Source organism: Hypomesus nipponensis, chromosome 9, assembly GCF_054491055.1.
Source record: "Hypomesus nipponensis isolate SF chromosome 9, ASM5449105v1, whole genome shotgun sequence".
In the NCBI taxonomy this organism is placed as follows: Eukaryota; Metazoa; Chordata; class Actinopteri; order Osmeriformes; family Osmeridae; genus Hypomesus; species Hypomesus nipponensis.
In genome coordinates this window covers 13,293,403-13,307,341 of record NC_140369.1, presented here as the reverse complement: position 1 = coordinate 13,307,341, position 13,939 = coordinate 13,293,403, and the positions used below count along the sequence as shown (strand labels likewise).

The following is a 13,939-nucleotide window of genomic DNA, read 5'->3' as shown; positions in this document are numbered from 1 at the left end:
GTCACCTAGTTACGCGAGAGTTGTAATGCGCTCCTGTGCCTATAGCGCCCATGCAGGCGAGGAAGGGAAAAGCAATGCGTTTTCGACAATTCGGCAGGGTAACGAAGAAACGGTTTGTTGGTTACAAGACCAAAACGTTTTATTTTTGTTCAGAATATAGGCTAAACAGACTTAAATGCTGGTCAACAAGAAATATATGGTTTCAACTTTCTATACAGAACAGGGAAAAGCAATCATTCCAGTGTACAATAGTATGTTTTTTGTATGTATATTATTTATTAGCTTGGATAGTTTTGTAGTCTTTTAACTGGTTCTGTCCGGGCTAATAATTATATGTGGCAGGAACATAATAAGGAAGCCTACAAAGACCCACTTTGATTTTTTTTTAGCACCATTATTCTATTTTTGTGCTTTGTATTCCTTATTTACTGCCCATACAAAATAAAAAATACAGAACACACAAATATAGTATATATATATATATTATATATATATATATATATATATATATATATATATATATATATATCATCTTTTTTGTTGCTGTTGCTAAATTATGAATTCATTTTACAATGCCACTAATGTAAAATGAAATGGTAAGGACATCAAGGGTTGATACCCAGTCATACAGGCACTGGAAACCTTATTGAATTGTGATTCGGGAGAGATTGAGGACAACATTCTTAAATAGAATTGAACACATCAGTAGAATCATAAATAAATTAACTTACAAAATTATCAAGGCAATTCACAGACATTTGAGGCAACATTCATCTGAAGCCATCTTCTCTGGTCCATCACAAATAGGTTTCTTATTCATCAGTCTTTATATCAAACTGTAACTATGTTACATAGTACCAAAAACAGTTGTGTTCATCACAAAAAGGACAAACAGCACAAGATAAACTTTTATATACAGATCAGCTATTGATGCCCCCCCCCCCCCTGATTTTTTGCCATGTAAGGCCATCTCTGTATACTTTGTCACACTTAAATTATTTCTAAGTGTTACCAGATGAGACCGATACATATCTTGTTTTTTTATCTGTAGTTTGCTTAGAGAGTCAGATCATGTAATCACAGGTAATGGGGAAAACAATGACAGTAATTAAAGGAGAAGAGGTTCAGGTTATCTGTTGGAAACTTAAAGAAAAACAAAGAATAAAAAAAACATTTTGAATTCCTTCAGAGCAGCAGTTTAGGAGTAATGCTACAGGAACTGATCCATGTAGTGAAGAAGGTGTCGATAGTTCTATATTACAATTCAAGTGCAGCTTCTCAGTGTTGGGGTAGAGAATTGGGGGTTAGGAAAGACTAACAGTGACATTGTCTTTGCTCTTTTCCATGTCAGAGTCTCTATCTGTAGGTGCACTTGCCTGCTTTTCTTTGGGAGAGGTCTGCCCACTGCTTGACTGTCCTCCTTTGTTTGAAGTGTCGGCTGTGGACTCAGACTCAGGCTCCTGTTGTGGGGCTGTTGCTAAGAAATTGGAAAAGGACAAATACATTCATAGAAATGCTGACACAAGGCCAGGTTGAATTCCTAGTCAATATATTTCAAGGTTGACATGAGGTGACTCACGTCATTGTGCCAAGCAGTGGTGTAATGTTACCTGACTGAGTGCATGACTTCATGTGTTCAGGCCAATGGGCTTGCTGACAGGGATAGTCACAGTAGCTGGTGTTCCAGCAGCAGTAGAAGATGGCCTCTTTCCTGCAGTTGGCACACCACTGCTTCTTCTTGGTCTCATCCACAGCCTGCTGTTTCTCTACCTCCATCTGCTTCTTCACCTCTGCCACCAAACGCTCCCCCTCCTGCTCAAGACTCTGCCTCATTTCTGCCATTGTCAATTCTGCACATAAATACAGTAACAACCCATTGTCAACTACATGAATAGATTTGAGCAGAAAATGTGTACATAAACATATTGTTACCTAAATTGTGCTTCATTTCAGACAACTCCTGCTGATGTAACCACTGTAGTTTTTCGATTTCAATTCTCAGCCGTCTAATCTGTGAGAAAGAGAAAGGAACACCAATTTAATGGAAGAAGTCACTATGAGGTTGATGATATCTACAGTTGGTCATCAGTCAGATACATACCTCTGCTATTGTATTCCCTGAAGTACTTTTGGACAGGTCATTGTAGATCTCAGTCACTGTCCCTTTAATTGCATCCATTATCTGGATAAGATTATGCAATTAAGTGAAGGTTCCAAAGCCTGTATATCTAAACATTGACACGGTTTGCTTCCTGGCCCTAAAAACTATACTCACTTTGTTAGTATACTTGGCGATGTCTGATGCTACATCTGCAGAGGTAGTGGGGATCTGGAAGTCTCCAGTCACAGGGGAAGAGGAAGAGGAGGCAGGTGTACCTGACCCCGGGACTGCCATAATAGCCACAGAGGCTGGGCTACTGGTAACCAGGGTAACTGCCGAGGTGGATGTACTGAGTGGATTGTCCTTCTGCTGGACAGCTATACACATTTTGATTACATGGTTTTACGTATTAATTTGCTGATTTCATACTTGCCAACATGAAAATGCATGTTTAAAAATATTGTCTGAATCCAATTTTACCATACCTTTCACAGCCTGTCGGGTCTGATAACGCATGCTTTGTGATGGCTGCTGGACTGACACTGATAATGATGGTGTTGTTCCAGAGGCTTGGGTTGGGGGCAAGGTTTGTGCCTGCAGTTGGCCCGCCGGCACTTGCCCCAGCACTGGTGTCTGCACAGGTGTGGTAGCTGGCGTCTGGTTCTGCTGCTGCCGCTGCACTTTCTGCATGTGCCATTTCTGTGAGGAGGTCTGGAACTTGGTGGTTGGGCTCCATACCACAGCCCTTTGGACCACAGGGACTGTCTCCCTAGGCAGCAGGGGGCGCTGTTTCTTCACTGCTGTGGTGGTGGAGTTGGAGGGGGCCGGAGTTGTAGTTAGGGTTGTGTTGAGAAGGGTGGCCGGGCTGATGGAAGTGGGAGCAGTAGTCGTGAAGGAGACCATGTTGAGGGGTATGGCCATAGAGGACTGAGAAGACTCTTTGACACTGGATGATGCAGAGGGGCCTGCATTGTTTTGGGACGAGGTAAGGGCACTTAAAGGGGTGGCAATTTTACCTACAAAAAATATACAAATGATTAACCTCTGGCAATACAATACATGTGTATTAATTACAATATAGCTACACAGTAATACTTACAGTATCAACATTGTAGTTACATAAAAACTAGTAGTTACACCTTTTTATATTCAAGCATTTTGGTTAGGTACAATACTAGTTTTGGTATAGCACAACCGTTTACTGACCCTTTGCAACATCCACTTAACCAAAATACTGTGTCCAGCAGAGAGTTTCCAGCAGAGACTCACCCTCGGTTTTAATGTCTGGAGGGTCTTTAGCAGCAGTAGTGTCTTTCCTGTTTCTCTTCCTCTCCTTGCCTCCCTGGTCCTCCCCCAGATCGATCACCAGCTCCCTCTCAGAGTCTGAGTCCTCCACAGGTGTGGGCTGCCTGACTTCTTCCTTCACTTGGAGCTTTTCTCTGGGGACGAGAATGGGTGGAGCAGCTTTGGATTTCTCTACTGGATCTTTATCTACGTCTATGCTCTGTTTTTCTTTAGATGAAGGTTCTGTGACAATAGCTGGTGCTACTGTATCCCCCATGGTGGACGTTACTGCGGCTAAGCCTTCAGGCTTGCACTCCTTGTCTTGGCTGGGAGATTGTTGGTCCTTGACTGCTCGCTTCTTCTCACACTTCTCAGCAACCATGGTGTCCTGGCTCTCTTTAAGCTTCTGCTCCTCATCACTAGCATACTCACTGTCGCTAAACTCTGATTTGTCAGAGTCCTCGGAATCACTGTGTTCAACTCCCTTGTACACATCCTCAGATATCTCATCTATGCCTGTAAACAGCAAGGTCAGGAATGATGAGTCAAACAAAACCTAATATGTACAATTAGGCAGTAAAATGAAGATAGATAAAATGTAAAGATTTAACGGTATCATAATGTATGACTATATCTCATCATGACTCACCTAACTGGGCCTTGCAGCTTTCTATGGTTTTGTCCAAGTTGAGCTGAAACCGACTTCTGATTTGTCTCTTGGGTGAGGTGAGGATAGGCGACGCCCCCTGCTGCTGCTGCTGCACAGTCTCACTAAGCTCCTTCAAGTCCATCTCTGCTTTACTACGATCTGACACATACCAAGAGACAGCAAACCCACAACTAACTGCCACGTCATCCTTGATGATAGTCCTTACACTGTCTACTCTATATACATTCATTAACATATATAAATGTATTTTCAAGGTGAGCTTTGTGCATGATCGTTGTTGAGGACTGTGCTGTGGTGGCATGTGTAGAAACTTGAGACACTCACCCAGGTTGAGGTTGAGTATACTTCCTGTGGTAACAGTCTTTTCCTGTTTAGGGGTGATTGGCAGGGAAGGGCCCTGAGAATGTAAGGGTTTAGGGCTGTCCATAGCACTGCCTGTGGCAGCATGCCGAGTTGAAGCAGGGGATGCTGAAGGAAGAATTGCATTCTTTAAGCCAGGTCCTTGTTTAATAATTCAATCTATGAATGTGTAGTCGAAGGTCCAACTGCAATTGACACTACTGTAAGCTCTGGTGCATGTCCACTGGAAGCAAATCAGTTCTAGTACAGCAGGGCCATCATCGGTTGGCGTGTCTTAAAGTTCAAATGCAGTTGGCTGTCCATCACTGACAAGTGTTGGGAATAGTTATAGTTCTCGCAGATGTTACAGTTGTAATTCATACCGTTGGCGTGGCCAGGTGTGCAGACTTCTGTCAGACAAGGTTTAGGTATTTAGTCATTTATTGTAATAATAGTAGAGCTCGTGCCAGACATCCCAACCTGCAAAATCTCATTTCAGGGAGGTTACTGCATGCAGCCCCCCACCCACCGACCCAATACAGAGTTTGTTATTTCTCTACATGGCTCTGGTTATTATTATTTCATCAACCGTCTCTGGAGGAGGGGATCCCTCACTGAATTGCTCTTCCCAAGGTTTCTTCAATTTTTTTCCTCTAGTGAGTTTTTCTGGGAGTTTTTCCTTGTCTTCCTTGAGGGTTTAGGTTGGTTGAGGGGCAGTTTTATGGGCGTATGTGAAGCCCTCTGTGACATGCTTAAGTGTAAAAAGGGCTATACAAATAAATTTGGATTGGATTTGGTTATTATGACCACTACAGAGCTTGTTTTCTCTCTACATGACTGGTTATTATGACTGTGTACTGAAGGTAGACAGTTCAACATGACGAAAGGTTGCTACTGTACTTTATAAAAAACATTCAGATTGGCCGCCGTCCCACGAATTCGATCCTCATTTGAATAAAGCCCCCTCCCCCCCAAAAAATTCAGCCCTGTTTGCTTGATTTGTTTGCCCGTCAATCCCACAATGCACCACGCAAGCCGTTCGCTTCAATGAAAATGAATGGGAAAGCGTCACTTAATTCACTTTGTGCCAGTGGACACGCACCATAGGTTTACTAGGAGGGCTGTTGATCAGTCTGTTAGGTTGCTGTTTGGTGTACCTGTACAGTCCATGGACTCCTCCCCCGCACTGAAGTGGCTGCTGGCTGCTTTAGCCTGACCTTTCTCTGGTGTCTCCTGCTCCCCATCAGAGCCTGTGTGAGCAGAGGAGTTGGTGCTCATAGGGGAACGGGGCATGTCCGTCAGAGATATCCTCCGCCCCGAACTTCCTCCCATCCCTGCCACTGACATCATACTCCTGGCCAAGGGCATCTTGGGGGATGCAGTCATGTCAAAGCTGAACTTAATCTTCTCCTGCTTCTCTGGTCGGATGGAGCCAGATGAGGGGTTGCCCGTGTCTAGGAGCATCTGGTACTGGTTGTCGGGGGTATAAGGTGTCCTGAAGAGGGCATAGTTGAAGACTCCAAACTTCCTCCTCATGTTCTCCACGTAGACTTCCATCTCTTGCATCGCACTGTTGAAAATACTCTTGGTCTTCTTGACAGAGAAGGGGATTTCTTTGGACATGAGATAGCAGTTGTTTAATGGGACCCACGCCCTGCAGAGGGTTATGATAAAGACCATCATATTAACAAACAAAACAGAGACAATGCTGCAAAGTAATTATAGCATAAAATACAGTCTTTTACAGATGACTTGAGTACAAAAATGTCTTGCCTGTCATGTTGCCCAAAGAAGCGAGCATCCACTTGGCCATCTTTGTCACGCAGAGCTTTGGCTGGCCAGAAAGGAAATCCCTTCAGCTTGGCCCATACCAGTGGATGTGGATTACTCTAAAAACAGACAACATAAAAACTGATTTGTGACAATATATGTGTAGGAATAAAAGTAACCATAACATTTAATCGTATTATAGATGTAAGTAACTGAGCTTACACATGGCTCACAGAACCAGTTTTCTCTCTTCTGACAAGCTGAGAGATAGCACTCAGGACACACCTCGATTTCATTCATCTGGAAGAAAAGTTGAAAGAGACATGACTGTCAATTCTTATACAGTCTTAGGAACCTTCCTTTAAAGACAAAATCACTTACCTCATGTTCGCAGATTTTCACTATGACTTTAGCCGTGGCTGTAAGCTTGTGATTGCCTAAAACAAAGTCATGTAAATGTGTGACTTGGACACATCTTCAATCAACAATTGCGACAACAGAAAAACCTTTAAAACAAGGACACTAACCTCCGTTATATATTATACAGTTATGTAAAATCCATTTTACATCTGCCAAAAAGGCCTCTGTGCAACCGTACATTTTCTTCTTTGTGTTCTGGAGCAAGCAAGAGAGGAAGTTAGAGAAGAACAATTTGTGTTTTTTTACAATATCTTAAACCTTTACTGTCACAAGAGACCATTTTACCCTCTCTAATGTGCACAGGTCCATTGGGTGGAATATGTACTCAGCATAGTCTGGATGTTGTTCGAGAGACACAGGTTTCTGAAAGGGCTCCGTCTGGATAAAAGAGTACACAAAAGAGATACACACCCAAAACATCAAACTTCATATTCTCAACACTGTTGTAACTCATTGCACAACCACCACAACACACAACACATATTAGCAACCCAGGACAGACAACACCAACTAACATCTCTAACAGTCAAGCAGGACCCTACTCCATACAAGAGGAGGGGGAAAAAAATAAAGGGGGTAAAAAATGGTGGGTTCTTTTGTTAGTGTGTTGGATTGATTACCCAATTAAAAGCCTTTCTCTGCGTGGCGGCTGCATGGGGGGAGTGAGATGACGAACGGGGTTGGTCCTGAAAAAGAGTATAAGATGGGGAACTGCATCCTCACCACAGTCTGCACCCTCAGAATGGTTTCTGTCCTCATTTTCTATGCTGGAAGACTGCCTTAAAATCATACCTGTGGTGGTTTCGAAATTCCCAGTTCCTAAGTTTAGCGAGCATCATAAACCAAAATATACTTCACAGTCTGAATAATGTGAAGCTGTTATTTTGGTAGGGTGCAGCTATGAACTTGAGTAGTATCGTGGCAAAAGCATGAGAACATAATGTCTATGAAGGCCATTCATTTGCGCTTGTGTATTTCTAAACTAATCAATGAAATCATTTGAGAAGATATAAGGGTGGGACACAGCTTGGATGGGAAAATGACCAATCAAGGCCTGCAGAAGATTGAAGTCAAAAGGGCAGACCTGATCAGTAAAAAAAAATAGGGGAAGGGTCAGTGCACTTACACCTGGCTGTTTCATCTTCTGGAGGGCAAACTTCAGCAGGTAAGACAGTTGTTCTATAGTGAGCATCATCATGGCTTTACTCTGAGTCTCTATGCACTCTGCAACTGTTATTTTCTGAAAGAAGAGAATAACAGGCTGTCAACTTTAACCATCCAGACCATATTGTGCAATGCTCCTCATAACCTCTTGAATTTCTTTTTTTTTCTCCAGGATATTTACACCACAGTCCCAACTCTTTGAGAAAACAGGCTAGCTCTTTTGGTTTCCGGCTCACTGCACATACATACAAACGAGTACCTCACACTCTGGGCAGAACCAGTCGCCTTCTGGCTCAGCTGGCAGTTTGAGGCACTTGGCGTGGTACACCCTGGGGCAGAGCTCACAACAGAGCACCTGGCCCTCGCGGTGGCACAGCCAGCAGTAGAAGTCATTCCTGCCGTCCTGCGGTACAACATCAACAGGGTCTGTGGTGAGTGCTGGCTGCTTCACATAGTAAAAGGGACCATGTCTTAGCTCTGACTGAAATGCAGGCAAAAGAAACACAAGATTAGGGGAGTCAAAATCAGCCATGAAATTACATGAGCAACACAGCATGTATACAAATCAACATTAGGCAATAAAGATACTGTGCTAAATGTTGGCAAGTGAATAGGACCATTAGTTGGTATTGTCCTGCATACAGTATGCAGTGAAAGGAAATCATAACTCCAGGTATCACCAGGTCAAAATAATCTTTTGAATTGCCTTCATGATCACTTGGTGATTATATCAGCAGTCTAACATTTTTTGTACATACACTATCATTTTGTGTGGTCAGTGGGTTAAGTCTGGGCTTGAGCTTTCACTGCTAGGTGCAAACATTCAGTTCACGCTGGAACTCAAATAGACGAACAAAACACCTATAAGGAATCACTTCACTCGTATCATCATTCATGTTATCACTTGACAGCCACAAGGTAAAATTAGGCTGTCATTTTACACCATACAAAAGTCCATGATAACAGAGCCTCTAGCTGTCCAGCAGCCTAGGTATGGAGGGGAGCTGGGGGAGAAGGTGGGAGCTGCACCTGGTCTTTGCTGCTGCTGACTGCTCCAGGTTTTCTTTTCTTTTTCATGGGGCTGGGAGAGGTCTCAGCTGGGGAGTGGCCGTTGGATGAGTGAGGGGGGCTGTTGGAGATTTTACGTTTCTGGGCTGGCCGCTCTGCTGACCCAGGGTCTGAAACTGCAGCCAGGGCAAAGGTCACATACTGCACAAGGGTATGCTCAGGGTGGTAGATGTATTATTTAATACATCATATGTACATCCTGATGAACAGAACAGCAGATTTTCATATGTTTGAAAAGAGTTAGAAGAGAGCGGAACCATTATGGGAAAGCCGTTAGAAACAGACAAAGCACATTAACCTCCATTGTGGGTCCTGGTGCTCAACTCTCTCAGTTCTCTACACCCACGCTCCACAGGAAACACATCTGAACCCCTTTCACCGTCACCATATAGGGTTTATCACATACATCATATACTGTTGTACAAATCAAGAACATAGCAGTGTCTCACCTTTGGATCTTGTTGAGATCTCCATCCCCTCTACAGCATCCGACTCAGTCTTCACCTCCTCCTCAGCCACACTGACGCAGAGAAAAATAGGCACTGTCAATGCGCTGCTAACAACCATGACAGCACCTCCGCTATGGATGCCTTGTGTAACATTCTTTGATCAGCTACAAGGCTACTGTGGCTTTCTAGGGTTCAGTCAGCCTGACTTTGTCTTTAGAAACAGCTGACACCAGCTCCACTATTGATATAAAGATATATGAAATGAAACGCCGACTAAAAGATTGAATGTAGGTCAGACGTGTTGGACAAATGAACGGCACCTTCTTTGGTTTGATTTTCAGATGAGAGACATTGCTGTCTCTCTGTAAATGTATATAACTGACAAATGTCAGATAGACTTTCAGCCTTCCTACAATAGGATTCTACTCTAGTGACGGTGCATTCTGCCTGCAGGCAAACTGTCTAAACCAATACTGACAGGACACAGACCCTCGCTGTTGACTTGTGGACAGATTTATCATAAATCAACAGGATACAGGACGGGAGAGCCGCTCTCTTACTGTAGCAAGAGTGTGGATTGTTCCTCTTTAGCAATGTCTGGTAAAGCTTTGTGCTAATGTTAAGAGTTCCAAAGTGTCTGAGCATTAAGAATTATGGGGGCAAAGGTCACTAAACTCTTGCAATTGTGTCTCTAAAACACCATCCTGTAAATCCCTTAGATCATGTGGTAAGCAATTATACTTGGGATAAATGATCCAATCTACAGCATGACACCTAGCTAAAATAAGTTAAAATTAGGTAACGTTACCTTACATGTCAGCCCAGAAAAAAATTATACCTACGCTAACAACATTGTAGTTACATAGACACTACTATGTAGGTACACCTTATTATGGTTTTGAGGAACAAGTTATTACACAGTTCAAACTTTGTACAGATAAGGTTGGGCTTCCCAGGGTAAGTGAATGTTAACATTGTAAACATTCACTTGTTTTGGTACCACAACCTTCAACTGCCTCTTTACAACGTTCAATTACTGCTTGACCTCCCCCATATTGTGCTCTGTATTTTTCACTTTTGTGATGACACTTACTAACTTTTAAATACATAGGGGTTGCTGTACCTACAAAGTTTTACTATAGGTATTGCTATGTAGTTACATAATGTAGGCCTAACCTTAATATATAGTGTTGTCAAAGTTCTGTATGTACTGTAGGCCTAACCACACCCACAACATAGACTTTATAAGGACAAGTTAAGTTAAGGTTGAACCAAGAGGGCAACAGAGAACCATTGGCTGTAACATAATGTTTTGTCATAATTTTCTATGTAACTTCCTCCATTCACTCAGCCTTATAAAGAAAAACAGCCACATACATAGGCAGTGTCTATCTTGTGGACAACCAAAAGGCTCTTTCTATGTTGACATCCAAGCCTAAGTTTACCCCATATCAGCCGTAGATGGACCAAGAAGGCTTGATTTTCAGCCAGTCTTATGTCAATACTGAAAGCCATTTTCTCTGACGCCACAGCAGATGCAACAGTCTCACACAGAAGACGGTTTCTTTGCCAGCAGCGTTTTATTTTAGCTCCTGAAAATTTGAATGCAAGACCACTATACAAAGATAGCAGCTCACTTTACAAACATAATATTCAGCCTTTTGCTAGTGTCTGTCCATCCCCTCCCCCACCGTACACACACTCATCTATCCTTCTATCACAAAGGTAGAAAATGACAGCTTTACGAAGAGAACATTGGGAAGGTTGGAGAACAGGGTTATGGCTTTACTGGCCTCCACCTCACATCAAGCCAGTACAGACTTTGTTCCTCACCAAGATCCTTCCCTCCCCAGGCCAGGAGAACAGAGGGAGAGACAGAGAGGACCAGAGAATCACACAAAAACCAATGCCTTCAAGACCTTCAAGATCAAGACCTTTTCAGACTGAAAACATACATTCACTTCATGCACACATTGATTTAGTCCTAGTCCACACCTCTTTGACATAACAACCATGCCTTTACATAGGAAATTGACAGCATACCTTTTCTTTATGCACAGACAGTAAGATTCTTCAGTCTTTTTTAATTTCTCTCTCTTTTTTTTAAATTAGGCCGGTGGGGGATGAGGACAAAGATGGGTGCAGAATTTTCCAGAAGGGCCTGCTCTCCCTGCTGCTCGCTCTGCGATTGTCAATCTTTAACCTCAGCTGTGTGCTGCCGATTGGTTTGAGCACCAAACGGAGGTGCCTGATTGGGTGCTGGGCTCTGTGTGCCACACAGGCTCTCTTCTCCCCTCTCTCCTCAGACACAGTGCTGCAATGCAGAGAGGATTTAACCTCACTATCACTAAAACCCCTGGAAAGAATCCCCGAGTCCCTCAGTGCCCATATAGACCACACTAACTGTGTGCCTTTTCTCAAACATGGAGGATGCATTTACACAGGCTGAGAGGGAGCAGATTAGATTCCCTCCCCTTCTCTCCACTGCTCTCAGGCAGTGTGTAGCATCCATTTTGAAGACGTTCTCTCCCTGCCTGCTGCTCACACAAAACACAGAGCACACGGCTCCAGTCGCACAGCTCTGGAGAGCACACAGCTTACCAGTAGAACCGCTCACAGGAATGCAGGAAGTTGAGGCCTTAACACAGAGCACAAAGGCAGGGCTGAAAATGTCACAGGCCTCCCAATCAAAATGGACGTGGTTTCCAGACCACGCAGCAGATAGGTTTCCCTCACTAAAGCTGTTTCTGCTGGTGTTATTACATATTATCATGTAAATCTATCTACGGCTTCTTAGAATATTCTCATTGCAGTGAGATACTATGATTAATCCTACAACAATTATTGCCATGAAAAAAATATTTTGTAACCAACAGGAGAACAAATGTGATTGTCTAAAAGTTAATTTTTTGTTTTTTTGTTTAAGCCAAACAGTACAGTATGGTAAATTATTTCAATACACTGCCCAGCTCAAATGGATTTGATACAGTGTTGCTTCTCTGTGCACATCATGCCTGGATGTCTTAAAGCATAGCAGAGCAGATTGAGCTGCACCATCAACAGTCCTAACACCAGAGTGGAATGAAAGGATTATGGGCATTACTAAACGTCATTCACTAAAACAGCAGTGGATACAAAGCCCTGGGCCAGAATCGATGTTAAAACTTTTGTCTACTCGAAACAATATAAATATGATAATGTATCGAATTCTAAACTAACATGAGGCATACAAATGAAGCCAGGCACTGATTATTGCAACAATTACCAATCTGCATTGGGTGCATTAGGTGACTTCTCACGAACAGACGTCATAAAGGCCAGTAGGGAAATAGCCTTGTTGTAGTCTACAAGGCCTACATGAATATTACAAGTAGCATGTTCTGCTCTAACTTGACCAAGTGTTAAGATGGAAAACCTGGATATTTCTGTGCAGATGATTTTGGTCTGTCTTGTGGTCTCTGAGCAGTAGTCCTTGCACTCCCCGTCAGGCCTCACAAACACCCAGTGTCTGGAGTTGATATGCAGAATGGGGAAGCTCCCTGAAATGGCTGCCATCCACAGCAGGGAACACCATAAGACATGTTTTCCTACTAGGGGCTGGTCCCAAATCAAGAGTAGTTCAAAATGTTAATAAAAATGGTTGTTTAAGCCCAGACAAAACCTGCCTAATAAACAGGCATGCAAACTCTAAAAACCTTCATGCTGAAGAACGAAGAACTAGTATACACTTTATAGTCCAGTAAGCTATCAGCAGATTTTTAGTCAGGCAAATGTCCTACCCTGCCATGAGAGCCCTGCTGTAATGCAATTATCAGGCCAAAATTATATATTGCTGTCATTTTAACATCTGATCATTTGACTTGGAAATCCCCTTTCATATTTTCTGTCCACCAGTTTCAGGCTTCGCCCTTCCTTGCCAGCCATTTTCAAAACACAGGCCTGTGACAGTCACATACAACCTTCCCACACTTCCAAATATAGCTGTTCAATACAAGTATAACCTATATATTAAGCTGCCATTTAGCAGTGATGTCATCTGGCAGTTACTGTAGCTTGTCTGAACCACCAATATGTGACCAGAGCCCTCAAGTCAGAGCAGAGGCAGCAGCTGGACTGGGCTGTGCTGTATACTGCTTTCCTGCCAGGCTTCACTGTTGAGCTGAAGGGACAAGGAGGCTCCCTCTACCCCCTCTGTCTGCTAGACAAACCTGTATTATTGAGGCAAAGATCATACACAGTAGCCGGTATCAAAGAGGAAGTGAAATAATGAAAATCAGGCTTACCTCTGTGGATGCATGGCTAACAAACTCAGTGTGTTATGTCAATGCTTGTTAAAACATGGAGGACAGTCAGCCCTCACCCTGCTCAGAGCACAGCCACGGCTCTCCAGGCTGGAAGATCGGCTGCCCTGATAGAAGCCACGCAGTGAGTGGCCTGCTCTCGGTGGAGGGATGTAAGGCTGCATTTGATTGGCTGGGACATTTCCTGGCTACTAATCTTTTGTTCCGCACAAGCAGGCAGAAGTGCTGTGGACATAGAGGGAGAGAAGCTAGGCCCAAACTATTCCTCAAACTGATCTGCAAAGGCAAAAACACATTGCTCTACGGGTATATGTGATTCAGTTTTATCTGACACAAATCTGTTAATAACGGAATGTCTTTGGACCGGTCTACT

The 13,939-nt window shown here is 43.2% G+C and overlaps 1 protein-coding gene across 2 annotated transcripts; it reads right to left on the bottom strand.

Moving 5' to 3' along the window:
• Positions 1–120: 120 nt before the first annotated feature.
• zmynd8 (zinc finger, MYND-type containing 8) lies at positions 121–13,669 on the bottom strand. 2 transcript variants are annotated; one of them, XM_084706024.1, is made up of 21 exons: positions 13,549–13,669; positions 9,266–9,336; positions 8,778–8,932; positions 8,008–8,229; positions 7,711–7,824; positions 7,205–7,270; positions 6,870–6,962; positions 6,692–6,779; positions 6,546–6,601; positions 6,387–6,464; positions 6,168–6,283; positions 5,552–6,048; positions 4,380–4,523; positions 4,035–4,193; positions 3,371–3,901; positions 2,587–3,117; positions 2,276–2,478; positions 2,102–2,182; positions 1,933–2,011; positions 1,611–1,850; positions 121–1,477 (listed from the first exon to the last, which is right to left on the bottom strand). In XM_084706024.1, exons 1-21 carry the CDS (start codon positions 13,560–13,562, stop codon positions 1,305–1,307), a joined length of 3,711 nt encoding a protein of 1,236 aa, XP_084562150.1. In that variant the 5' UTR covers positions 13,563–13,669; the 3' UTR covers positions 121–1,304. The 2 variants fall into 2 exon arrangements, with proteins under 2 accessions (XP_084562150.1, XP_084562151.1); XM_084706025.1 differs by lacking the exon at positions 7,205–7,270.
• Between the last annotated feature and the right edge of the window lie 270 nt (positions 13,670–13,939).

What these genes read in the sequence shown, in the direction of transcription:
- zmynd8 (XM_084706024.1), bottom strand. An exon ending in AGAAGATGAAACAGCCAGGT is followed by an intron (nt 7,271 to 7,710) that starts GTAAGTGCACTG and finishes ACTCTTTTTCAG; the next exon opens with GACCAACCCCGTTCGTCATC. An exon ending in ACCTGTGCACATTAGAGAGG is followed by an intron (nt 6,780 to 6,869) that starts GTAAAATGGTCT and finishes TGCTTGCTCCAG; the next exon opens with AACACAAAGAAGAAAATGTA.